This window comes from Diospyros lotus, chromosome 3 (assembly GCF_014633365.1).
Source record: "Diospyros lotus cultivar Yz01 chromosome 3, ASM1463336v1, whole genome shotgun sequence".
NCBI classification, from domain to species: Eukaryota; Viridiplantae; Streptophyta; class Magnoliopsida; order Ericales; family Ebenaceae; genus Diospyros; species Diospyros lotus.
The window spans coordinates 35,179,506-35,207,283 of record NC_068340.1 but is presented as its reverse complement, the minus strand read 5'-3'; the positions used below and the strand labels follow the sequence as shown (position 1 = coordinate 35,207,283).

The window sequence follows — 27,778 nt, the reverse complement described above, 5'->3', positions numbered from 1 at the left end:
TTTAAAATTAGTTACAATTTTAGCTCACGTACTAAATTGGATCCCCATGCGTGTGCCTTTGCACTAGTGGCACGCCGCATGACAATTTTAAGTGGGACCTATGCTGACTCAAGAAAAAAAGAAAAAATAAATAAAATCATATGGGTTTAACTGTGGTATGGAATCGAAAATTGAAACCCTAATTTTAGATCAGGAAGAGTCGAAGCGAAGAGGAAAAACGGGAAGAGTAATTGGAGGCCGAGAACGACGTCGAAAGTGAAGCAATTGAAGAACGAAGGAAACAAAACGTAAGTGACTTATTGTCAATGTTTAAGTTTGAACAATAACTCGTGGGTATGGAAATGAATCGAACTCTTTGTCCTATGAGTCCGATTAGATTCGTATGCTTTATTTTTATATTTTTTTCTTTGAAAATGAAGTTTAGGATGAGATTTTAGGCTTTTGTTGAAGTGTTTTTGAGCATTTGGGGATGAAACCCATGAAACCCAAAATACATAATATGTTTTAGTTGAAGTGTTTTTTAGCATTTGTGGATATAACTAATGAAACCCAAAATACATAAATGAATCAGACTATTCATTGCTATCGATCTCTTGATCGGAATCTAATGAAGAGTTCGATCAAACTTGTTGTCAAGTTGTTTTTGTTAGAGTGTTATTGAGAATTTGTGGATGAACATGAAAGCCAAAAATAAGGAAATAAATCAGACTCTTCATTGCAATCGATCTCTTGATCGAACTCTTGAAGATACAAATGATAGCATTTCAATCAAACTCTCAATTGGACTTTTCAATCGTTTTGATCTTCAAAAGTCTGATGACAAAACCCTTTGGATTCAAAAGAGTTTGAAAAAGAGTTCGATTGGACTCTTAATTGGACTCTTTTTAGTGGATTATTTTTATTCTTTTGATTAATTTGTTAAATTTTGTATTGTTGTTTTTCTTTCATTGTTTTTTTTTTTTAAAGAGTCCAAACAAGAGGTTGATGAAACTGATTAAGAATCCGATCAAACTTTTTTTAGTGGTTTTTTTTCTCTTTCGATTAATTTGTTAAATTTTGTATTGCTATTTTTCTTTCATTGTTTTCTTTGAAAGAGTCCGAACAAGAGTCCGATCAAACTTTTTGTGAAATTGTTTGTTAGCAAATTTTTTTTTTTATTATTTTGAAAGTGAGGATTTAAGCTTTTGTTGAAGTGTTTTTGAGAATTCCTGGGTGAGACTCATGAAACACAACACCGTTTTTTTGATAATCAGATCAGACTCTTTAATCGTCTATCATTAAGAGTCTTAATAATAATACCGTTTAAATCTAAAAGAGTCTAATGAAAAGGTCAATCGGACTCTTAATTAGTCCAATTGGACTCTTGATCAGACTTTTCAATGGTCCATCATCAAGAGTCCAAATGACAATACCGTTTGAATATGAAAATGTTTGATGAAAAAATCAATCGGACTCTTAATAAGTCGGATCAGACTCTTGATCGAACTTTTCAATTATTTATCATCAAGAGTCTGAATGACAGTATCGTTTGAATATGAAAGAGTCCGATGAAAATGCCAATCAAACTCTTAATTAGTCCGATTGGACTCTTGTTCGGACTTTTTTAGATCCAAACGGTATTGTCATTCGAACTCTTGAAGATAGACGATTGAAGAGTCCGATCGGATTCTTAAAAATAGTATTGTGTTTTCACAAAAACATTTAAACAAAATCTTAAATCCTTACTTTCAAAAAAAAAAAAAAAAAAAATCCACTAAAAAAAATAAAAAAAAAGTCCAATCGAACTCTTCAATCGTCTATCTTGTTTAGTTGAATTTTGTTTATTTCGCATTTAATTTGTTTAATTTTGTATTATTTTTTATAGATTGATGCCCATAAGAAAAAACAAACATTTACTTATATCCATAATAGCCGGGTACTACCACCTAGTACACGGGCAATTACTCACTGTTGCATAAAAACTCTTGCCCCTGTTCGTGAGACCCTTGTGAAGTATGATGTGTTAGAGGATTTCGTCCGAGGCCTACTAGGACATTTCATACTGATACCCCACTTCTCCCAAGTTACTGCACTACAATTGATTCATCAAGTGCTTTTGAGATATGTGAAAATTCCCAATACCTATCTCGATGAGATGTGGTTTGAGTTGGGCAGCATGTCATGTAAATATAGGAAACAAGAGTTCATTCTCATGACTGGACTTCGATTTGCCCATATTGAAAGGAAAATCTTGTAAGTGAGACTTGATGAGAATAGTAGCTTACGAGTCTATTTATTCTCACATAAAGATGTCGTATATCTTGACAACATAAAAGAACTATTCGATACAAAGGCATACCTCGATAAAGATGATGTGTTGAAGATGAAATATCTCGTCGTGATCAACATATTATTAATGGGTCATGACGAGCGAGTAAGTGTAGAAGATTTCCATTGGAGCTTATTGAAGGATTTAGAATCCTTTATGTCGTTCCCTTGGAAAACGTACATATATAGTCAAAGTTTATATTACTTTATGCTACTTACCATCGAAGAGAAGATGAATGTTGAGGTTGATAAGAAAGTCGACTTGTGTGGATTTGTTTGGGCGTTTTAAGTACAATCTTGACTTTCTTTACGACTTCCTTTGGTTATTGTGTTGTTTGGAAGCTCTGCAAATCTATTTCAAAACGTCGATTTCTTTCTCCGCCTCGTCTTATTCGTCCTCGACATCTTCATCCTTTGATTGCTTTCTCTTCGACATCCATCGGCCTCCGATTATTCTTCGCTTCTTCTCAGTTCGCCTTCATCTTAAAGTCGCATATTCTTGATATCAAAATAAGGTTTAGGGTTTCAACTTCAGATTTGATTTTTAATAGTCCATATGGATTAAAAGTATGGGTTAAAAGACGATAAGTTCGATCGGACTCACGAAAAAGTCCGATTGGACGAAATAAAAAATGACGAGAAGTCTGATCAGACAAAATTAAAAAAAAAAAAAATGACGAGAAGTTCGATCAAATAAAAGTAAAAAAAAACAAAAGACAACAAACTTGATTGGACTCTTGCTCAAACTTACACTTTGTGTTTCCTTCCTCTATTGTGTTAAGAAATATGTTGTATGCGAGCTCTGTAAATCTTTTTCAAAATCGTCGATTTCTTTTTTTACCTCGTGCTCTTCGTTTCCAACGTCTTTGTCATTTGATTGTTTCGTTTTTGATGTCATATTGATTTCTGATTGTTTTTCGCGTTGTCATTTTTCCGTTTTCCTCATTCGCTTCGACTCTTCTTGATTTAAACCCTAAACCCATATGGAATTTAACTGCTGTTAAATCCATATGATTTTTTTTTTTTGAGTCAGCGTGGGTTCTATTTAAAATTGTCACGTGGCATGCCATCTATGCAAAAGTACATGCCCAGAATTCAATTTAACTCGTGGGTTAAAATTGTAACTAATTTAAAAACTTATGCTCTTCTTTCCAAAATTAAAACCATTAAATAAAATCATAAAAACATGAAAATATTTAGTTTTTTTTTAAACAATGAGATGAGTATATGTGATTTTTGAACAAACTATGGGAGCAAAGTGTAATTTCTTGTAATACTGCCTGTGAAGCGATACAATAAAACCAATCCAAATCAAGCAACGCGACGCAGAGAATCTTCTTCGTCCTCTGCCCCATCTCTCTCTCTGATCTCTCTCTCGTCTTCAGATCGAAATCGACGGGCGATGGCGAGCCTGTGGCGAGCGGCTATGGGCGGGGCCCAATCAGCCGACGACTACGAGGGCGTGGAGTTCTGGTCGGGCCCGGAGCGAGCTGGATGGCTCACCAAGCAAGGCCAGTACATCAAGACATGGCGTCGCCGCTGGTTCGTGCTCAAGCAAGGCAAGCTCTTCTGGTTCAAGGAATCCACCGTCACGCGCGCCTCTCGGCCACGCGGCGTCATCCCAGTGGCCACCTGCCTCACCGTCAAGGGCGCGGAGGACGTCCTCAACAAGCAGTTCGCCTTCGAGCTCTCCACTCGGTCCGAGACCATGTACTTCATCGCCGATTCCGACAAGGAGAAGGAGGACTGGATCAACTCCATCGGACGCTCTATTGTCCAGCACTCCAGATCCGTCACCGACAACGAGATCGTCGATTACGATAGCAAGCAATAGGTGGTGCTCAAATTCGCGTCGGTAAGCGTTTGTGCAAATTCGGATACCCTCGATCTTCTCAACTTTCATGTTATGTGCGTAATATGTGTAAATGAATTTGAAACCATTTCCTGTTTTATCTTTTTCTTTTTAAGTGTATTTTATTTTTGTTTTGACTATTAGATCTTTAAAGTTGACAGGTATTGGGGTCTTTTCCCAGGTTTTCTGTTGTTGTGTTGAAGATGTTTTTGTGGAACTTGTAATTTTTGTGTTCTGTTAGCAAGTATGTAAAGTAATTACGATGATTTTCGTCTGTCTCGCCTGGATGCTAGTTCAATTCTATGTCAGTTCCATCTTTAGCAACTGTATCCCCTTGGTGATTTTTTTTTATGACTTACCCTTCTTTAACTCCGATATAGTGAGCAAAAGGAGAAAGAAGTAGAATTTAGTGCAAAATAAATTCTTAGTTTGTGTTTGTAACTCTGTTACATGCTTTAGAAGCTGATCATGTACCTTGAAGTGTGTGATAGGCGTTAGGACACTATGAGGTATGTGGTCACAGAGCACCAGTATTGTTGAATTTTGAGCATCGTTCTGCCTGAGGCAACGAGGAAGTTTCATGGTAGAAGAATCAAGTTTGTATCTTCTATAGATGGTAAATTGAGTAATTCTCTCCTCTCTTTCATCTGGAAAGAAAAAGGTCTGGCTATTTGGGGCAGTTCTTTTAAGAATTCTGTCAGCTTAATAAGTCGGTATGCCTTTAGGATTTTCCTGTAGGTTTGTCTGCATTATAAAGTTTACTTGTTTGTGACTTGATCATGGCGGTTCTTGGGGATTTTGGTCAATCAATCTCTTTCAGAGAGAGGACTGTAGGTGTATCTTCCCCTAATGCTGGAAGTATTTCCTTTTATCCAAACTTGTTTTATCCAAGACCTTAGGTGATTGTAGAGATTTAGATGCAGAAATTTTCTGCTATCTTCTGTTGTAAAGGGTTGAGTTGTTGCAACAACTATCTGGCATGTATTGGAATGTGAGTTTTACTGTTGGTCTATTACAACCTGAGGCAATTGCAGTTTATATATATATATATATATATGGAGTGAGATGTGATCATCGTGATGTTAGTGTTAGTGTCCTAATACTAGATTTATATGGCATTTAACAGTTGTAATATGGGACTAATAATGTAATTCTTACAAATATAATAAAATATATTTTCATATTTTAAGGTCATATTTTCATTCATATTTCTCTAATTTTAATATATGAATGAGTTCATAGATTTCCTATTGAAGATTTTATTCTTAAGTGTTAAGGAGATGTAACAAAGACCTTTGGATTAAGGATTTCTTAAAATGATTCCCAATCCTTAAATTTCTCATAAGGGGATTATGAGTAATCAATTATGGACTGACACATGAGCTATTATCTTTGATTAGTATGAGATACTAATGATAAATGATGGTAAATTGCATGCCATAATCTATGAGATGGATATAGTAGACATGTAGGTAGATGTTAGTTGAATATTTGTTGAAAGTGATGCAAGTGACAGATCACATGGCTGAGAAGATCTATGATCTGTCATTGGCTTCGATTGTGTTACTAGTCCTTATACCGGAGTCAACACAATTGTCTTGTATGTTGATGCATGAGATTTGTTGTTGTTAAGAACCACCTAGTTATCACGGTGGGAATATGCATTGTGTGGTCTTTGTATAATAACGTATGGATGTAGGTAATTGCCAATTGGATTCATTGACCTCCAACGTGAGGTGAACATTCTATGTGATCAATGGTGATTGTGATTGTATAAACTCCTGACCAGAGTGCACATGATTGTAAATGTGTTTTTAATGTCGGAAGGAATTTCGATGTGTCATTTTAATCACACCATGCTTGATCTTGGCATAATTATCGAGTTAGTGAGTTTGATTGGTCCATGACTCTCACTCGATTGGGATGTTAATTGATGGAGGAATTATAGTACACAAGAATCGAAAACCGTAATAGGTTCTTTTTGAAGTAAGACTTCATTACTGGTGTAATTGCCTTGACATAATGTTAGTTGCCACTCAAGGTCTCTCAAGATATATTAAGGAGATTGAGAGATTTTTTTTGTAGACCAAAGTGTTTGGTCGGCATCAAAGTGTTTGACGCGTCTCGATTGCTATTTAGTGGTGAACCTAGAAGGTCACATGCATATTCGAATGTAGTGGTTGACTAAGTGATGAAAGGCTATAATTATTATTAAAAGCTAATGAAAGAGTTAATGGAATGGGTTTATAATTGATTGGAGCAATTGTCAAGAGTCGATAGGTATGTCGTTAAGAGTTTAATGGGGGCATTGGTTTCATTATGAGATAATGAAAAGGCTATTAAGTGTTAATGGCGAGTCTAGATGAAATTTGCAAAAATTTGGGACAAAGGGACAAAACCAGTCGACCGGCCTTGAAGGCGGTCGATCGACTCGTGACAAAATCGGTCGACAGGTTGAGAACCGATCAACTGGCTATTGCTAACCAATGAAAACCGGTTGATCGGTTCCTCGAATTCGGTCAACCTTTTTCTTGAAGAAAGGTCGCGATTCGACACAATTTCTTTGTTGTTTCTGCAAACGATTTTGGACATGTGGTTGAGGAGGATGACAACAGGACGAGCGAGGAGGACAGTGTGCGTCCAGCATGCCTCTCCCTTGTCCCCTCTCTCCCTGTCATTTGTCCATTCTAGAGCGTTTAGGGTTTATGCATGTTCATATACAAGGCATTTTGAAAGAACACAAGAGTTTTTTCAGCTTCTTGTTGGCTATTGCAATTGTTGCAATATTTTCTCTCTCGGCCATATCATTGCCTTCTTTTATCAGAGCCTAGAAACCCTTCTTTCTTCTGCTCCTATTTGCTCCTTGATTCCCTCATTGCTAGAGTAGAAATCTAAACCAATAGTGTCCATTTGGTTTTTGGAAATCAGTTTCTCTTGACCCATTTCCAGACTCATCATGGCTAGCACATAGGCTTGCTTGTAGGAATCATTTCCTACCCGGAGTGTGGACTAACTAGGCCCCTCATGCTTTTGGGGGTCAGATTAATCATTTGGTAAGTCGTTTGGAACAGTTGGACTGTTTAGAGGTGCCATTCGGAGCTCTGGGAAGCAAAGGTTGCTACCTTGGGAGGGCATTCAACCCCTTCATCAGAATCGGAACTGCTAGTGAAGTATACATTCTTACCCCCTATGATGGTTGCATATGGTTGTTGATATTAGGTCTTGCAAGGCGTTCTTGTGTTTTATTTTCGCTGCGTTTATCATGAGTTTTTGAAAAACTGGTAAAACCCTTGCATGATACATCAATAGTTGGCATTTCTCTTCATGTGACCCACAAGCATAGAGATCCGAATGCTTGCCCTTCAAAAATGCCACGGACAGAAGCTATCGGCTGACTATCTATGACAATTGTTCCACGAGTCAAATATGCCGCAAAATCTAGACTTGTGGAAAAGTAGAGAAAAAGTTTTAGCTATCTGCAATAACAAAAAGGTTGCACGATCAGCAGAATGACGGGGAACATGAACGACCCCCTCCAGACCCATGGAACAGAACTGAATCTTCTGGCTCATCTAGCTTCAATAAGGTTTCCAGATTTCCCAATTGCTTTGCCAGGTCTCCCATTCTCTTGATCGTGAATCCTCTTAATTTATTATGCACTTAACTTTTCTACACTCTCCCTCCTGTTAGGCATAGACATTTCATTTACTCCAGCCCCCTCTATCTCTCTCCTCTTCTTTTTTACCCTCCTTGAGTGGTTCATACCAAAAATTTTACACCTCATTATCATGGTTACACTTGGATGAATGAATACGGTGGTAGCAGTTCCTTCGGTTCCAGTCTTGTTAATCATTTGAATTATAGTTTAGTTGATATTGTTTCTGAAGATATGGTTCAGAAGTACCCATGCTTGTTACAAGAACCCTGCCTATCCTCAACTTTGTAGGGAAGTTTTGTTCCTTCAATGTCCAGTCCAGGGAAAGGGGAAGTTGTTGAACTTGGAGGTCTGTGGAGATATATGCTCTAGAATGGAAGTGTGTGTAAATTTCTGGCATTTAGACTCAACTAGTGCTGGCTTTGGAGCCAAGTACATGTGGGGAAAAGTAATTAAAATAGTGCCAGATTGGGCTTTTTTCCCTGTCCGTACAACCATAATTTCTTACGACCGGACCCAAATTTGAATCATCCCTATTAATTCTTGGCACTCCATATCTGCTGGATGGCTCCCAATACCATGTTCTGGGCCAGTGTGTGTAAAAACATGAGTCTAGGGCCCTGTTCACTGCAATATGTTTTGAAGGCGAAACTGGCTGAAATTTCTCCAATATCACTGCTATTATTTTGAAGGTAACCATTTTCTCTTCATCAAAAGCATTACTGGGCTTTAAATTGAACAGTCATGGATTGACAAATGAGATGAAGATAGTGCCGGGGCTAGGGTAAAATGCATGTTAAAAAATTGGGAAGGTCGAAGGTCCTTTCTTCCAACAGTGCGCCTTCAGGTTCGTGGTTGTACCAGTCTTCCAAACTTGAACCTTGAAATGTCCTCCATTTTATCACTTTCTAAGTTTTCTAACTTCTAAACGGATTAGCTTCTCTTCAAATTTCCCTCGACTCTTCAGTAGGGCAGCGTAGCTTCACATTTAAAAACTGTCAAATAGGGAGAGATTTTGTTTTGAATTATATACATTATTATTATTATTATTTAAATCAAAACTAAGTTTTTTGGCATGAAATATAGGTATATAAATGACTAACACGAAATATGACCACCCTGGTTTCTCTGCTGGTGTTGACACTCCAGCTTTCACCCACAAGTTAAAATGCCTTTTAGGTGTCAGATTTCAAGATTCAACACTTGCATCCCCAACACAAGTAACGAGTCGTGTGCATGCTATTTGTGTGTTAGGTGCTGGGTGAGGAAGGGAGCGGAAATGAGTTAAATACAATGGTGATGGAATGAAATGGATGATGAATATAACTCATTCAACATCACATCCTTCCCACTTCTTCTCGTCACATCCAAATTCCTCCGGGCACAGCTCTGATAAAACAAGTAATCCATCCATAGTAAGCAAGAAAGTCAATTAAAAAAAAAATCAATTCTTCCTCAATCCATACATGCATGGGACTGACTGACTGACTGACTGACTGATTGATTGTTTGATAAGTGAAGCAGAGAGGAAAGGAAGAGGGAGAGGGCAGGCGTAAATAAGCAAAGTAATGGTGGTGGTGGTGGTGGTGGTAGATGAATGAATCCCCCACCACCAACACAAATTACATCAAATCAAACCAACACAAACAGATGCAGCAGCGCCTCACTCATCGCTGCTCCTCCTCTTCTTCTTCTTCAACCGGAAAACAGCGATTCGTCGATTTCAATTTTAACTTTCTCGTCATCGTCGGACCGGTCCATCTTCGGCGGCGATGGAGGCGCCGGCACCCTCGGCGGCCCTCTCCCCTTTTTCTTGTTCCTTGGCCTTGCCTATATAACAAACAAAAGTAAAGGAAGCAGCACAAACGCCATTCAAAGTTCAAACAAACAGAATCCTCAGTCCTGAATCCATAATAATTTCAGTTCACCAAAGAAGGGCTTCGGAGGGAGGGAGATCTTACGTTTCCGAAGGAGTGGTTGAAGCGCTTTCCCCTGGCCGTCTTCTTGTCACCTCTCCCACAATAAACTGATAGATACCCAACAACACCAAGAATTAACAATCAAGAGTATGGAGTTAATCTGTGGATAACATGTATGTATAATGGAAACGTACTTGATGGGAGCGGTGGCGGGACGGCGGAGGTGGAGAAGGAGACTGAAGAAAGCGGAAAGGCAGCGCCGGCGAGGGATTGGGATCGAGAAAAGGAGAGAGCCGGGGGAGGAGAGAGACCTGTGGAAGCCATTGGAAGGGCTCCCAACAAAAGCGACGCCATATCAGATCAGAATCAGAAGAAGATAAGAGAAACAAATGGAAGAAGAGGGCCAAGCTGTTTTATTTATTTATTAATTATGCTCTTCAAAACGCCGCGTTTTCGGACTACCTGCCAAATTCTTTCTTTTTTTCTTTTTTTTTTTGTGTGTGGAAAATTATAGTCGATTCCTTAATTGGACACGATGATACCTCCGTGTGTGTGTGTGTGTGTGTGGGTGGGTGTTTTATTTTTTTTTTCTTTTGCTAAATAATAAATGTGTGTAAATTAGACAGAAATATGTATGTATTTTGTTGAAACCATAAGACGATGGTGTCCGTTTGGACATTCCTTAGTTGATAATAATTCACAAATAACAAATCAGCTGGGCACTAGAAAATTCTCAATGAAGAAGAATGAGTGAATATTAAATGGAAATTATAGTATTTTATATCTAAACTAGCAAAGGAGTAAAATTAATTACCATAAAAAACCATCAATTTGCTATAAGAATTTGGTAACCCTCTTTTTTGTTCTTGTTTTTTTTTTTGTTTGTTTCGCTTAAGATTAAATTATTAATTTTAATTCTTTTCATTTGGTTTCGTTACTCTTTTTCAGTTGTTTAATCTTATAGTTTTCAACACTTTAGGAAAAGACCCCAAAAAATAAATTTATTTATAAAAAAAATGAACTTATTTCCAAAAGACGAAACACAAAAATATCAAATATTGTTTCGATCTCCTTCTTTCAAAATCGATGTTTAATTTTTTGAAATATGTAGTTTTACATAAAAATTACAAATATTTCGTAAAGAATATAGTATTGTTATTAACTGAATATAATAATAGAATTTAGATGTTATAAAATTGTTTTAAGTCGTTAAAACTTTTGCAATGAGATAAATGATTAGAGGGCATGAGATATTATTTATACAAATACTCAAATATTTAAGTCAAATTCTTTTATTCTAAATAGATAACGGAGTTCTTTTTAAGTAAAAATGACTTAATTTCAAGAATAAAAGTTTGTCTATCTATAATTAAGGCAAGGGGTTTATGATAAACTTCTCTTACATTTTGAGATCAATTAGGATTTTAATTTTTGCAGATAAGCCCTATCACTTTTCAAGATTCTCAAACTAATTTTAAGAGTTATCCATTTGTATTTTTTTCATTGAAAATACTAGGGACTTATCTAAGATACCGTATGGTTCTCTTGAACTCATTTCACGTGTTAGCCAAAGCTCTCTTGAAAACTTCTTGGGTAAGAATCTTTTGAGATTCTTCTAGAAATCTGTCAGAATGAAACTTTTTTTTGTTCTATTATATTTTATATTCATTTTTTGAGTTTTTTCTTCATAGGCTTCTTGATTGGTACATATTCATTGTGTTATATTTTGATTCAATTAGTTGATTTATTAATATATCTTTGTATGTATTTTGCTTTTTTTTTTTTTTATCACTGTCTCGATGACTGACACGTGTAGGATCAGATTGGGCCTTCTGTTATCTGTGACCGTCGATCTAATTTGTCATATAACCTTCCCACCGTCGATCTAATTTGTCATGTAATCTTCCCATATATAAAGCAAAGGGCAATGGGCGATTCGATTCTATCGCCTCTTTCGTCAAAAAGAAATCCTAGAGATATTAAGAGACCCTAACCCTTGTATCGTTCTTTGTTGATTTTGTTATGGGTTGTGAGGGAGAGACTAAGATGATTGTTGTGAGTGGGATTGCTCAGCCTATTCAGCATGTATTTTGGTTTAATCATAGATATCGATATTGTAAATGTTTGTAATTTTTCTTTGATATATTTTCTATAATCAATTCTTTGTAAATTTTTTATTCTTTGATTTAGTAGATTGAGTAGAGTTGAACACTCCTACCACGAATAAAATCTATTTATAGCTCCAAACACATGTGTTATTGACTCCTTTTGTGTGGGTGAGTTAACATTTATTTTTCTATTCTTTTGATTTCTTGTTTTTCCTTCGATACTGTGTAATTACTTGTCTTGTGATTAAACAAACAAGTTCAACACACATTAAATAGATCTTTTTATCCCCAAGTCTTTTTCCTTATGAAATTTTAGGTTTTTCTCAAGATTTCCCTCTAAGTTTCCTGCTGCTGGATCTATTAAGTAAACCTTGGTCCATGACACATCAAGTGTGATGTGAATAAAGTTATATTATGTAAATATATAAAAATTCTATTACTACTATGTGAAAATAACAACACATAATTTATTGAAGAATATTTTATATTTTTATTTTAAAAAATGGTTACAAAAACACAAAACCAAATGACAGTTTCAAGTATTAATTTTTCTAATTGCAACTTAAGTTGAAAACTAACAAAATCAGAACCCTAAACAGCACGAATTATTCAAATTAAGAAACAAGCCTACTACTGCCATTCTTTCTTTCTTTGCTTCATTTCTCCTTTTTGCTTTTATTCAGTTACAGATATTCCAGAACAATAAGACAAAGCCCATATTTACAACAGCAAGCAAGGTATAGATTTTTTTTTTTTTAAAAAAAAAAAGAAAAGAAAAAAAAGCTAGCATCTTTCTAATGTTTTGGTCTCTGAAAAGTAGAAGCATCACTTGTGGACGAATGCCGACTCAGCTAAGTCGATGGCACGAGCAAGGCCCGCAGCTTTGTGCTCACACTCGCTTTGCTCATCGTCCGGGATGCTGTCAGCCACGATTCCTGCACCAGCTTGAAGGTGAGCCACCCACTCGTGCCGTTTACCCTCATCCTTGTACGAGTAGATTGTGTCATAACGGGCTCCGGTCGGGAATACTATGGTCCTCAGAACCAATGCAATGTCCATGTCGCCGGTGAAGGAAATGCTGCCAAATCCACCGCCATATGGGCCGCGCCTATTTACTTCCAGTTGATCTATCAACTCCATGGCTTTCACCTATATAGATCGGTCAAGATGATGATCAAAACAATGTGGTTTTATTATATCAAGTCTGATCGAAGGACTAGTAGCTGGGAAAACTTGCAATGAATGGCATCCATGTTTAATCAAAACAACAACAGAAGGCAAGCGGACGAGGAAAAAACATAATTTAGGGAGGAAGAAGAGGTACAGTGCTAACTCTTTAGGAACTGTCTATCCTAGGCAACAGCACCCACCTAGAGAAAAAGCAGAATGCCGAGTAACTAGCTAAGGTAGGACCATTTTCCACATTAATGCCTAGCACGGCATTAGTCAAACAAGACACAGCAACAAATCCAGCATTTCCACTAACCAATCTTATAGTGATATTATTCAACTTCAAGAATTAATGAAAACCAGCCCAGAATCGTTTGACATCTGGTTTAACAGCTACTTATATCACTACTTTCAAAGTATTTAGCAAAATACTACACTTTCTACCAAATCAGTGAAACAGTCTTGTAAAAAACTGCTCCTGGCACAGGCTGATATCAAACTGCCACCCCCACAGGTGGTTATTTCGTTTTAGGCTTTTTTCACTTTTCTCCATTTTATTGTAACTCACCACTAGGACCAGTGAGTTTCTTAGTTTGCAAACCGCTGGTCGCAGTGGCGTGTTTCATCTGGAGTAGAATCACCACACTGGACAGCTCCCAACGTGGCTTAAAGTATAGCATTTTTCTAAATGGTTTGGCAACAGTAGTATTTTCTTAAATAAGATTTTAAATTTTAGTATCTAAAAAAAAAAATCCTATAAGACATGGCTATCCGCATCAGAGTGCCACCATATCCACAAGTGGCAAAGATGGATACTACAATTATTTTTTATCTTAGTTATCTCAAAGATAAGAAAATAACACCATGTTAGTTCTAGGTGAGTTCCAAGTTGCTTCAAGAGTTTTTCATCAACAGTGAAGAGCCAAAGCAAAACAGGACAGGTAGCAAATGAAAGGGAACATGAAATGTAAATAGTAACCTTTGGTGCTCCGCTAACTGTTCCAACAGGCAATGCAGCAGACAAGGCATCCCAACAAGTCAAATGATTGTGTAATTCCCCGGTAATCTGTTAAAGGAAAAATTAAATTATTTGTCAATGGAAGTTTCAAGTTTCTTTCTTATGGGCCTTTTAAAATCTTTCTTGGAATGTAACAGGAAAACAGAAACAGAAACCAGAAAGGGGAACAAGACAAAGAAAAAGCATTGGACTGAGAAGCACAAAGAGGTGACAATCCAAGTGGATGTTTGCTTTTTACTGTGTCGAAATTCATATATATCCTGCATCACAAGTACTTTCATAGAAAACAGTTCCTCTATATGTCAAAGATACAAACATAAACCACAAGTAGGCAAAAGCAGAATCTCACCGTAGAGCTGATATGCATCACATGGGAGTATCGTTCAACAGTCATGAGCTTCTTCACATTCACAGAACCACATTTGGAAACCTACGACAACAATCTGACCAATGTTACTACAGGGGTGGACATACAGTTTATAGAGTTTATAACAGGACTGGATAAAGGCCATGTTTGATTCAAAATGATATACCATCATAGTACATCATATATACTTTTCTTTTCTTTTTTTGGTTTCCTTAACACACAATAAGTTGGTAGGATGAGTGTTACATATAATTATTTGCATGTCTATGAAAAAGGTAAATCCCAAATAACAAATCTGCCCCCAACAATAATTTTGTTATATACAGGAAATGCCATTTGAGTTTGTTTTGTAATATTCTATGTATGTTGTATTATACTTAATAAGTATAAAGACACGACATTGTATTTCCTCTTCTAAAACTTGATTACGATATTAAGTTTGATTGTGAACAGACAATGATGAGTGAGACATATGGACTATGAAGATCCGTCATCATCATGAACTGCACTTTATCTTTGTTATAAATCTTATTCCTATCAGAATAGAGCTACAATTGATTGTGGTGACTGTTGGTACAAATACAGTTTCAGTCATATGAATTGGGCTATTTGATAAAGGTAATCCAAGATATAATAAGCCTATTACACAATGTTTAAGGTATATATGTTAGGGTTGGTGGTATAACATCAATAATGTCAATTGACTTCTAAAAGTCATATTGACAATACAAATCCATGCAGAACAATGTCACAAAACTTTATGTCAAGTGCCCTTCCTAACGCAACCCTCTAGTGAGGGAACAGTTCCGACACCATCTTCACATAGAAAAGCTTCATGAGTGAATGAAGAGAATTGATATGGTCATGTTCCACACAGATTTGATATTGTAAAACCAACCAATACAACAAGGAAACATGAAAAAATATTTCAGCAATTGAAACTATGGACTGCAGCAAGAATAAGTGAATAAGCACAAGGATTGCAACCCATGTTACACGGACTTGGATACAAGTGTCAATTGTGGAGGTATGTCCGAGTGACAGGCTCATCTAGTGCTCATCTAATTCAGGCACACGAAGTTAAAGCAAAATTTCAAAACTTTAAATACTTTTCTTTTTCACTTATTCAACATAAAATTACGTTTCTAAACTAGTCAATTGATGTTACACATAAAAGGAGAGTTTTATACATAGTTTGCTATTTTTTTAATTTCAACACATTTATGGTGCACATATTCAAAGTATCAAACCTCTGATGCAGGTACTTAGCCAATTCAAAAGAGCCATGCAACACAACCAATATCCATACTGGTCAATTCAACCACCAAATTACCAATGTCCATATAAGTATGTTAACGCAACAACCAGATTATAAATGTTCATATTAGTGGAGAACAGTTTGAAAAAAACCTTTCCAACATCATTTCTGCCCAGGTCCACAAGCATGATGTGTTCGGCACACTGTTTTTCATCATTTAGCAGCTGCACTTCAAGCATCTCATCTTCTGCTTGTGTTTTGCCTCGTTTACAGGTTCCAGCCAGTGGTCGATTGACAATATTCTTCTGTCAATGAAAATGGCAAAGCAATGATTGTTGGCCAGTATGTACAAGAATAGCAACAATGAGTGCTATATAAAATTCAGAAGTAGCTAACATTCTGAGCCGAGAAGTAAAAGGCTTGATTCTGCTTGATCCTTACAGTGGATCCTGTAATAGTTCCACCTGAAACTATTCAGAAATAAAATGCATGTTCATATACCTTTGTTACACGTGTAAGGATTTCCGGGCTTGAAGCAACCAGAATACACCCTCTGACCTGAAAACATGGAAAATAATTAAATGCATAAATTGGGTTACAAGGGGAATAAATGGGAATTCTGGAAATTGTAGATAGTTTCGAAGAAGACCAAACTTGCAAGTAAGCCATATATGGACTTGGATTCACAACTCTTAAAGCTCTGTAGACTTCAAAAGGGTCAGCAAATGTTCGACGTTCAAAGCGTTGACTTAATACAATCTGGAAAATATCCCCTGCAAGAATGTGCTCTTTTGCTTGCAGTACAGCATTCTTGTATTCTTCACTCCCCATGTTTGACTTCGTCAGACTAGTACCAAAATGATGTGTGCGTAAATCCACAGAGCCTGGAGACAGTCTTGGGCTGGAATTTGATAACCAAATAAAAAGTGCAAACGTGAATGACTTTCATAAAGTTTTGTCATTCTGTAGGAAGGAGTACAACATCTACTCACGGATCAATGGCCAGTACTTTGGAGGCTAATGTTTCCAAGCGTCTCATTCCATCAACATATGCCTTCTCAATGGAGGAGTATTGATCCAACCTTACCCAATGAATCACATGCGCTTTCTGAGGATGCACAAAATGCCCGGAAAGCCTTAAATTAGAAAGGGAAAAAAAAATTGAACAGCCTCAATCACAACATGGCTAACTGAAAGTTTCTAGACTTTACCAACACCATTTAAAGATTGAAGATGGTATTATCAGAACTTTTGATCCTACACATATATTACCCAACATTCAGAACTGATAGAAGGATCAAGTAAAAGCCTTATTGACACCATTTCAGACACAAACAGTACGTTCCAAAATAACCATTACTGGATATCTTTACCCTTGGCCATGAACCTCCTCTGAATTTTTTGCATTTACTCAACTCTTTCTATTTTTCATCCAAAACAAAGAAGAAAGCAAGAGAAAGAAATAGAAGTTACTAATTATGGAAGATTTTGTCGCAATCAAGAAAATAATCATAAATAACAAGTGCTACAAGGAATTTGAAATATTTCGCCAACATGCAGAATAAATGGGGCAGTAACAGTCTCTCCATCACTAGTAATGAACACATCATACAAATTATGGCAACGGTTAACAAAGTTTTCTTCCAGTGACACAGACATCCATCACTCTGCAGGCATCTGCCACCCCATAATGTGTTTTATCTAGGTAGTGCTCCCACAAGAAAGGCTAGCTACCGGAACTTAAGACAATTTCTTCAGTACTAAAGTTGATAGAAAAGAAAGTACTAAAAGATAAATGGATTAGACATTATAAGTGACAGAAGCATACAAGTAGAGATTTGAAGCACCTTCTCTATGTGATCAAACACAATCACATCTTCGTAGAGACCTATATGAATATCTGGAAGATTTCTGTCATCCTTTGGTGCCTTTGAGAATGGAATCTTTTTTTTCTCTACATAGCGAACTGTGTCATATGAGAAGTAACCAACCCATCCACCTGTTCATGACATAACAAAATCTCTAAGCATTCCTTTCATTTGAATTATGTAAATTAATGCAAGGAGTTTTTTTTTTTTTTTTTGCCCTTTTTGAACTGAGATTTTTCCAATACTAATTTGGGAAATCAACTGAAAAGTTCTATGATTACTCTTTTATAATTTAACTGCTTAGGACCTGTTTGACAGAACTTTCAGTTCTCTATTTTCAAAATTTTTTGTGTTCATTTTCAGTTTCATACTTCATTTTTTGTTATTATTTATTTTCTTTCCTACCCTTAATATTGTTGGCAACTGGAGGAGGCGCAGGAACTCCTCTGGGCCCTGGCCTTCTCCTTGGTTGCCAGCGTCTCCTATAGAACCATCAGATTGCTGTGAAAAACCAGCAAGGATGATGTTGGCTACTTTTCGTTTCAGCTTCACTGCCTTCAATCACTACCCCTCCCTCTATGTAAGACCCAACTCAATCACTGCCCCTTCAGCTGTGGGAATCGGTGACTTCCAGATTTGGATCTGGAAGTCGCAACTCCCATGGAGTCATCACTCTCAGATCTATCCAGATCTTGGAGTCTTGCCGTCAGTGACTCCCATCCGAGTCACTAGCGAGTGTGGAGCTGGTAGAGGTGATGTCGGCTACGTTCCGATGACATTGAGTCGCCTACAGGCTACAGAGACAACTGTGGGAAAGAGAAGAAATGAAAGAAAAAAAAAAACATAAAAAGGGAAGAAACTAAAGGCTATTAATTTTCCTGTTTTAATTGTCAAAATAGTGACAACAGAGGCTCTACCAAACGGGTCCTTGCTAACAATTTTTTGGTCAAATGCCTAATACAGATTTAAACATCTCAGATATGAATTCAATTTTTTTGGTTTTTACATCTTTGTAATAAGTTACGATGCATTGTAATTAAATTCAACATTTTTGTAGGTTTTACATTCGTGAAGGGTATAATTGTCATTTACTATTACTCAATTAACATGAAATATAACAGGAATGTATTATGTAGCTATTGCACAGAATAGACTACACTACACTACACTAATTCTACAGTGGATAAAGGTACAGCATACGATTAATTGTGGGTGATTTCCCTAAATCTCCAGGAAATGGGTTGGTGTTGCCATGTACGATATATTACTGTAGAAATTAAAAGGAGTAAAGTGGATCGTTTCTTAAAACAAATGGTTTCAGCCAAATGGTGTTGAAAGTTAGCGGGAAACGATGCCAACTTATAATAGGTGATTAAAGGCAATGATTTTGACCACAAAATGTATCTGGAAGTTCCTCAATAAATTGGGGTTTCCAGCTCTCTGAAATACTTCTCGGTATCGCCATCGGATCTGCCAGAACTTCATCGGTTATGGACCCTTTCTCATGGTCCAGGATTGTGACTTTGTTCTCTTTGGCGACGAGCTCCATAGCCGGCTGAGCTCCAACCACACTGTAACGACCCTGAATAAATCAAATTCAAGACTGAACCGCACCATTTGTATGCGCATTATCCAGAACAGAGAAAAATAAACGCCGTAAGAGAAGCACTTACGACACTCAAAGAACCCAAACCAGGTTCCACCGATTCGAAAAGAAAGCTCGGGGCATCTCGATCGTCTTCCTTGACCAAGCACCGATATGCGAGCAGCGGAGTCAAGTGATCCGAGAAAATGCATTTTTGAAGCGGAATTAAGTTTCCCTTTCTGGAAGCCTCAGCAAACTTGGACTCATCTACAAATTACAGAAAATCAAATCACGGCCATTAAGATTAGCTATAACTGAGAACCGAGGAGAGAGAGGTCCATCTTCATTGCAAATGAACATTTCAAGAAAATAAAAACGACAAAAAACGCAAAACTTCGCAACTCTGCGTCTGCGCAACAATTTAATTTCCATAGAAAATTAAATCTTCTTCTTTACAGAACAGCAGCTTAAGCAAGTTACTGACTGCAAGCTTAAAATGGAATCATTCCGCCGCAAAATTTCAGAACCGGAAAGACACACGCGCGCACACACACACACAAACTCATAAACACATAAATAGAGAGAGAAATGGAGAGCGACCTAGATACGGAGAATGGAGATAGCAGCATTGCAGAGAACGGACGAAAGGAAAAGAGGCGGCAGAGGTAGAGCTTCGGACGGAAATGGCGGTGGCCGGTGAGTGATGCAGCCGGCGTGCAGACGGATTGAATCGGTAGGACATGGCTAGGGCTTGCATCGTCGGAGAATGCACTGCAGCGAAACCGCAGACGGTGGGCGTTCTCTGAGCGAAGCGGTGCTTGGGGAAACAAGAACACACGCTCTCTCTCTCTCTCTCTCTCTCTCTATATATATATATATACGGTGCTTAGAGAAATCAATCAGTAATGACATTCCAATTATGCCCCCGATACAACACTTTTCTGGTCTCCTGTTTTGATCACGTGCTGTGCCAGCCCCATAAAATTTAAGTAATCACTCATACAATGCGAGGACAGTGCAATAGCCCTTCTCTGCAAGAAGGTGAAGTCCTCACTTCAAGGTCCATACATTATTTCGTGCAAGTGGGAGGGTTAATTATGATATATGGTGCTACATCAAACAAGAGATACAGTGTATAATGCTCATAAGGAGTCATCCTCTACAGGAGATGAAACTCCCACACTACACTATATCATGACTCAAATTTATATTCTTATCTGTAATTTGTTACCTGACTGTTATCCGTACTATACCCGTAGTCGACAGTGCAGTAGCCCTTGTTTCTACGCATCTGCGTCTGCGGTGTGGACTGGGAATAATATATTTCTTTTTTTTTTTTTTGTTTCTTAATTAGTTGGGAAGGAAGGGATAGAGATGACGATGACGATGGTGTTTGGGGGGGGGGGGGGGGGGGGGGGGGGGTGGCGGTGTCTCATCAGTCATCTCTATGGCAGTTGTACAGTTGGTTGGTAGGAAACTCAAGTCAAGTCATTGAAGTAAGTTGCAGTCATAAATGGTTGAAATTTTTTGTAATAAAGTTTGATTGAATATTATATATTAAATGTTAACTCTAACTAATAATATTAACAACTAAATAAATGGGTTTAAAACAAAATATTATATTCTCTGTGTTAAATAATATAATTTTTGTCCTACGCAAATAAAATGAAAGAGAGGACAGAGCCTGAAATGAACCCACAACTTAATCCCTTAAACTTTATCATTCATTTACAACAAATGAGGGGCAATAATGATGCTCTGTTACATTTTAATTAATTTCTTTTTGATTTTTTTTTTCCAAAGACAACGCACTTGATGGGTTTTATGGAATGGAGATTCTGTCATTTGGACGAGGGAATTTCGGGTGCCGCCATGGAAGAGGATAGGAGTGTGTAATCGGTTTTAACCGAATCAAATAGTCCAAAAAATGTGAACCGAACTGAACCGACCGACCAACCCCAACAAACCGATCTAACCGAACCCTAAACCATGCTAATCGAACCGAAATCGAAAACCGAACTGGAAACAAACTAAGAGACCGACTTTGCTGTTGCTGCCGGCCACCTAGCAGGCCGGCGATTCCGATGATCGGAACCGACCATCGGATTCCTCCAACCACGGTGACCCACATACCCAAAAACTAAAAGCATCTAATGGTTGAATTTTAGTAGATCTATGTTTCAAAATTTCAATGTAAAAGAGAAATAGAGTACAAACTTACCGAAAAAACCATCGTCGCAATCTTCATCTTCGTCTCCGGCCTTCGTCTTCTTCTTCGGCATCGACGACGAATGGTGGAGGGAGAGAGAACAGATGAAGAGATGAAGTCAAAAAGCCTTTGGCCAGTGCCTAATCCACGAAGCTTCGAAGATCCTTCATCTTCCCCTTCGCCTTCGCCTTCGTTTTCGTATTCGCCATCGCCAGATCTGTGAACTTGAAATCGAATCGAGATGAAATGCCGAGACGCTAGAGAGAGAGAAGAACGAAGAATAGAGAAATGAAATGTCGCGCCTGCATGCGTGACTCGTGAAGGGGGGAGTTCGGTTCGCGCGGGGGGGGGGTTGTGGCCGGTTCGGTTCAAGTGAGTGAGGCTATGTTTTACAAGTTCGGTTCGGTTCGGTTTTTTTGGTATTTTTATCAAAATAACCGAACCGAACCGAATAACCGATTTTTAAACAAAAATATAACCGAACCGAACCATTATTTTTGAAAAATCGAACCGAATCGATCGAACTTTTCGATTCGGTTCGGTTAGTTCGGTTTAACCGAACTTTTGCTTACCCCTAAAAGAGGAGAATAGGAAAAGGATTTTACGTGGTAGTGGCATATCCATCATTTTACCCTTTAATGCATTAGGTGAGGAGAAAGGGAGATTCTATATGCATCCACACTTTTTACTTTTCGTAAGTCAATTTTAATATTTTTAAAATATCTTGAGATGAAATTTTAAATTTGTCATTCATTTAAATCTTTGATACTCAATCACCCATCATTACTCCTCAAGCGCGTGCATCTACTTTCTCATCCACCATCACCAGAGCCACTTTACTCACTCACAACTAAACATCACACAACCACTATTATTCAACACCGAGTATTACACAACCACTATTATTCAACACTGAATATTACTCAACCCAATTCTCCTCACCATAGCCAATTACTAGTGCTGTCAGGCATGAAAGATTATTATACGCAAATATTTACGTCAAGAAGATAACAAGTATTCATGATCTGGCAAAAAACAACACAAATCAATTGAAGATGAAGTCTCTTAGGTATTTGAAAAAATTTTGTATCTCTAAATTTTTTTTTTTATCTAATCACACTAAATCAATCGGTAAGGCAAGTTGAGTGTCGGGACACTTTTGAGTCCCCTAACTGAAGATTCAGGGGAGTTGATGGCCCCGAACCAAAAGATTCGGGAGCTCAAGGATCCCTTGAATCTTCGGGTTCGGAGGAATCATCGTGTTCCGAACCCTTGAATTCGAGGAAGTCGATATGTTCCAAATCCAACGATTTGGGAACTCTTTGAGTCTCTGAATCGAAAGATTCAAGAATCTCCCGAAACCTTTTGTTCGGGGAACTCAAGTAGTCCCCGAATCCAAAGATTCGAGACTACTTTAAATTGTGCAATGCTTAAGCTACTTGTCCAAAGGTAGGAGTGTTGTCTCAAGTGGAGGTTCTCTCTAGTGGAGCCCTCCACTTGAGCCAGGCAATAATTGAGCCAACCCTGGATGAATTTGAGGAGGAGGAGCCTTAATAAGTTAAGTCAGACTTGTTACATTGATGTAACAGTTTATTGCCACATGCCAGGCATGGAGGTTTACCCGCAGTTATCATGGCAGGCTCTTTGTAGGATGGCAACATTTGAGATAGTTTCCTTCTCTCCTACTTGTGTATTCTTGTTATTGAGTTTGTATTAACCAGTCCTGTTGGCACTATTGGCATCAATTGTGATTGGGTTGGCCTTCATCTGGGAATCAGTACAAGTCGAAAGACTTGCTATGAATTATGTAGATTGCTTTTGCCCACCGTTGGCATTCTGAGAATAAGAATTCAACTTTGAAATAAATAATTATTTAGTTTGGTGATCAATTAGTCCCATATTCATTAGAATGACAAAAATGTGAATATGATGTTATTGATTTAAGTGAAGGATGACAAAAATGTGTGACAATGTTATTGATTTAAATAATTTATTTTTTTTTAACAAGTTTTGTTTTATAAAATTATAATTATATTAATTATAGCTGTTATTGTGTATAGAATATATGATATTTTTATAAAATGTGATGTTCTGTATAAAAGTATTCGAGGCTTGGGATACCCTTGAACCTCCTGAACCCTCGAGTTCGGGACTTCCCCAAATCCTCGAACCCCAGGATTCAAAGGATTGGGGATGCCCTGAACCCCGAGATTCGAGGACACCCAGAATCCCCCAAACCCTGAAGTTCAGGCTTCCCCAAATCCTCGAATCTCGAGGTTCGAGGATTCGGGGACCCCCGAATCTTGGGGTTCGGGGTATCCCAACTCTCTAACTCAGAGATTAAAGGATTTGAGAGAGTCCCGAACTCTGGGGTTTAGGGTAGGCGTCCAATATCTTTTTATTTTTTAAAAATAATAATGTAACGTGAGTTTTTTCTTTTAAGTTACATCAAAATTTATATTAAATTTATATTTCTCTAGTTTTAATTTTCTTTTTCATTTACTTTAATTTTAGTTTTTTTTAAGTTACATCAAAATTCATATTTCTTTAGTTTTATTTTTTTTTTCAATTGCTTTAATTTTAGTTTTTTAAAGTTTTTTTTTAAATTACATCAAAATTTATATTTCTTTTGTTTTAATTTTTCTTCAATTGCTTTAATTTTAGTTTTTTTTAGTTAAATGTAAATTGTACATAAATTATTAAAATTAAATTAAATTAAAACTAATAATAAAATATTATTACAAATAACTCAAGTAACTTAATCCACCTACTAATAAGAATAAGTAATTCATTCAATGCTCCTCGTGATTAAATTAGTCTTGCTCATCTTGAACTTGATTCGATGGTTGAGATGTACCAAATGTGGAGGCTCTGACAGTATCATATGATGGCAATGGATTGAAGCCTGTAAGAGAAGATGGAATAGCATTTACGGCGATACATGTCTCTCACCATGGGAGATACGGGCTGTGTACTTGACATGGTACAATCGAGAGTATATAATGCGAGTCAATTAAGTTGAAAAAACAATTATATCAATTTTTCTCAATTTAAATAAACTATATTCAATAATAACTTAAACGTAACTTGGTTCTATGATTTCAAGGGACTCTAACAAAGAGGGTGGGCGAGGCAAATGAAGAGAGCGACAGCAAGAGGTCGGTGGCTTGTGACGAGTGGTCTGAAAAAGAAAAAGAGAGTTTGATGCGTGTGAGGTGTCTTTTTTAAGGGATAGGTGTTTAGATGATATGTTTGGAATATAAATAGTTGCACAAAGTAATAAATGTGATTGCAAATAGTAAAATCTAATATTTTAGTTATAGTGGTTGCAAAGAGCAAAAAATATGGTTGTAGTCATATCTTTTACTCTTCACAATCACTTTATATAATTGTAATAATTATTTTTTAAAAATATCTTTTAGTGTACACAGCCATCCCACTTACTTTTTCCATACACCATCATTGCCCATCATTGTCGACGATTGCGAGGAACACAATCACCCATCACTATAAAGTTCCCATCGGTGATCGTAACAAATGTGGTTGCCTATTATTGCACCCGTCGATAGCCACATTCAGCAACAACAAATGTGGTTGTTTATCATCCCACCCGTCAGCAACTGTCTATTATTGCACCCGACCATCATCGACGGTGATGGAGAGAAACACGGTCGCTCATCACCAAGCTCCCACCAACAATCATATTTGTCATGGTCACCGATGAAAGCTTCTTGATGATGGGCAGTCGTCAGTGATAATGATCGAGTGCAATGATGGTGTGCATAAAGAGCAAGTGAGATGGTTGTGTATATTAAAAGATATTTTTAAAAAAATCATTGCTACAATTGTAGAAGATAGCTGTGAAAAGTAAAAAACGTGGATACAAATAGAATTTCTCTTAACTTAGCTCATAGCACCTTCATATCTGTTTTGAAAAGGAAAAGCTACCCATAATACCCTAAGGTTTAGGGTAATTACCAACTGTACCTGTGATATTTAAAAAATTATAAAAAATACTTTTTAGACTTAACCTGGTGTGAAAATTTCCTTTTTACTATTAGTTAATCACTATTATTATATCCTTTATCATTTTCTCCATTGGTATGTAGTAAATAAATAACAATAAATGGTGACTTCTTTGGTGTAAAAGGTAAAATTTTTCGGTCTCTTACACATTATCCTATGCACGTGGGAAAGGTTAATTACGGTATACGACAGCGCATCAGGTAAGAGGCACAGTACATGATGTCCACAAGGAGTCATTCCATAAAAGAATAAAATTTTTACACTGTGACTATCATGACTCAAACTTATATCATTGAATATAATCTGTTATCTGAGGACTAACTATATTATGCTCGTAACGGCGACTTTTTGATAAAAGGGAAATGACAACAACATGATAGAGATATCTATTCATAGCATCAAGTGTCCATTGTATCTCCTTGTCTCTTAACTTTCATTTGTTTCTTTTTTCTGGCTCTCAATTTGTAATGGTATAAATTGGTTACAATAGTAGCGCTGACGATGACAAAAGCGACATCTAGTCGCATAGTATCAAAAGCTATTCACAGTGATAATGACAAGAACAATAATAAGGCATTTGCTATTTCTCTTTGATTTCTTCTTTTCTTTTTCTTTCTTTTTCTCTCTTTAGATTCTTTGAAACCAAATAGAGGCTGAAATGGATAATTTCATTATGTCTCTCTAATTGTTTCTTCTTATTTTTCTCTACACAAATTATTTGGGTTTATCATTATTATTTTTCTCTCTTTCTCTTAATTTGGGAGGATCATAAATGAACCCAAACCTGTTTAGATTTATCGTGATAAACCTATATTTGGATTGGATTGATCATCTCTTTTGTTTGAATAGTCTCCAATAATAACCACTATTTTTTTACAAAAAAAAAAGAAATGAGTAAAAAAAAGAAAAATGAAAGAGAACAAAAGTAAAATAGTTATCTATGCCTTTTTAACATGTGTGATTATTTTCATTTCTCAAAGATCAAGAGTTTCTTGCAATTTTATCAAATCTCTCTCTTTTTTTTTTTTTTTTTTGCAATTTATACTTTTGAAAATTAAGAACATGTAATTTAAAAAATAAAATATCTTAAATGAAAATTCATGAAAATTGGTAGTTGCAATTTAATTATTACATTCTTATGAAAAAATTTAAATGAAAATTAGATTTAGTGTAGTACTTGAAGGTCGTGAGCTTCAATTTTATAAGTATATTTTATTTTTATTCTTCAAACAAAATAGGGTAAACAACAATAAATGTACTTTATTTTCAAATAAGGTACATTTATTATTTATTGTTTTCAACAACTGCAGGATTTTATTGGTTAATTAAATAGTTTAAACCAAGATACATTTATCATTAACTAATAAAATTATCTAATTAATGAAAATAAGATGCAATACATGTGCTTCCGTCTAAAAGCAAAATACATTTGTTGCTAAAATAATCAACAAAACATATAGAGGTAACTTGAAAATTCACTTAAAACAAGGTTGATAGCCATTGAAATTCACTCCAAAATAAAATAAGATATCATGGGCTAGCTAAATATCATGTGATGTGTGTGTAAATGTATGGCAGGGATTGAATGGGGTTATGACTCGTGATATTTGATTTGATTTAAGGTTTAAGATTTAATATTTTGGGTTTAGGACTTTAGTTTTTACAGATAGTATTTGCTTTTGAATCAAATATCATTTTTGGTCGAAAATAAGGTTGAATTTGTGTTGGATGAGGTTATTTGTGTCATTGATAGGAATTTGAAAGCTTAAATTCTAGAATTTTGTTTGCATAATTATATTGAAGGCATTTGGTCCAAGACCCTAAACTAAATACCTTAAACACTTGAATAAAATGCCAATTATTGAATAATCAAATAAAGAAAATCACTCATGTTAATGTGTTACCTGGAGCAAATTCATGTAGATTGAATCTTCTATTTAGACACTTCTTACATTTTATTTTTAATATTATCATTATAATTTTTATTTATTGAAGATGAGTACTGATATAGTGATAAAGTTGTTAACATATCCGAGAATGAAATAAGAAAAAAAAAAAAAAACTGCATAAATCGCCACATAAACTGATACAAAATATAATCCAAAAATATTGATACAAACTGCTACAGAATATGATGGGCTTAGCTCTCTGTGATAGGGGAAGTAGTACTCTTTATTATGGGCGGCTTATCATGAATATTGATGCTTGAGGCACGAAAAGAAATTGCAGGGGGCGGGTAGAGAACAGGGAATTAAAGCAATTACTTCTCCAACTTCCACCAACCCAGCTACGGCTCCCCTTCACCTCTAGTCTACTGTACTTTAATATAACATGCTGCTACTAAATTGCAATAAATTTGTTGTCAGCTTTTACTTCTTTGGTAGGTGTAAACCTCTTATTTTGAACTATAAATATCATTGTCAATAGTCGAGTTAA

At 36.5% G+C, this 27,778-nt stretch overlaps 3 protein-coding genes across 4 annotated transcripts; 1 reads left to right on the top strand and 2 right to left on the bottom strand.

Moving 5' to 3' along the window:
* The first annotated feature begins 3,625 nt into the window (after positions 1-3,625).
* On the top strand, positions 3,626-4,425 carry LOC127798360 (pleckstrin homology domain-containing protein 1). Its single transcript, XM_052331878.1, has one exon. It carries the CDS (start codon positions 3,710-3,712, stop codon positions 4,139-4,141), a length of 432 nt encoding a protein of 143 aa, XP_052187838.1. The 5' UTR covers positions 3,626-3,709; the 3' UTR covers positions 4,142-4,425.
* Positions 4,426-9,223: 4,798 nt separating this feature from the next.
* Positions 9,224-10,121, bottom strand: LOC127798361 (30S ribosomal protein S31, chloroplastic). Its single transcript, XM_052331879.1, has 3 exons — positions 9,928-10,121; positions 9,776-9,840; positions 9,224-9,644 (listed from the first exon to the last, which is right to left on the bottom strand). The coding sequence occupies exons 1-3, from the start codon at positions 10,085-10,087 to the stop codon at positions 9,510-9,512; spliced, it is 360 nt and encodes a 119-aa protein (XP_052187839.1). The 5' UTR covers positions 10,088-10,121; the 3' UTR covers positions 9,224-9,509.
* Positions 10,122-12,474: 2,353 nt separating this feature from the next.
* Positions 12,475-19,990, bottom strand: LOC127798267 (anthranilate synthase alpha subunit 1, chloroplastic). Of its 2 annotated transcripts, XM_052331719.1 has the most exons (11): positions 19,708-19,990; positions 19,196-19,374; positions 18,915-19,104; positions 17,502-17,653; positions 16,647-16,762; positions 16,309-16,555; positions 16,156-16,212; positions 15,807-15,959; positions 14,379-14,459; positions 13,991-14,077; positions 12,475-12,990 (listed from the first exon to the last, which is right to left on the bottom strand). In XM_052331719.1, the coding sequence occupies exons 1-11, from the start codon at positions 19,862-19,864 to the stop codon at positions 12,667-12,669; spliced, it is 1,743 nt and encodes a 580-aa protein (XP_052187679.1). In that variant the 5' UTR covers positions 19,865-19,990; the 3' UTR covers positions 12,475-12,666. The 2 variants fall into 2 exon arrangements, with proteins under 2 accessions (XP_052187679.1, XP_052187678.1); XM_052331718.1 differs by having other exon boundaries at positions 16,156-16,555.
* Between the last annotated feature and the right edge of the window lie 7,788 nt (positions 19,991-27,778).

Excerpts from the sequence above, each read along its gene's own strand:
- LOC127798360 (XM_052331878.1), top strand. The coding sequence starts at position 3,710 with ATGGCGAGCCTGTGGCGAGCGGCTATGGGCGGGGCCCAATCAGCCGAC.
- LOC127798361 (XM_052331879.1), bottom strand. The coding sequence starts at position 10,087 with ATGGCGTCGCTTTTGTTGGGAGCCCTTCCAATGGCTTCCACAGGTCTC. Across the intron at positions 9,841-9,927 it reads CCCGCCACCGCTCCCATCAA|TTTATTGTGGGAGAGGTGAC; the intron begins GTACGTTTCCAT and ends GGTATCTATCAG. Across the intron at positions 9,645-9,775 it reads TCAACCACTCCTTCGGAAAC|GCAAGGCCAAGGAACAAGAA; the intron begins GTAAGATCTCCC and ends TTTGTTATATAG.
- LOC127798267 (XM_052331718.1), bottom strand. The coding sequence starts at position 19,864 with ATGCAAGCCCTAGCCATGTCCTACCGATTCAATCCGTCTGCACGCCGG. Across the intron at positions 19,105-19,195 it reads GTTTGGGTTCTTTGAGTGTC|GGTCGTTACAGTGTGGTTGG; the intron begins GTAAGTGCTTCT and ends TGATTTATTCAG. Across the intron at positions 16,763-17,501 it reads TGTTTGATCACATAGAGAAG|AAAGCGCATGTGATTCATTG; the intron begins GTGCTTCAAATC and ends GTGCATCCTCAG.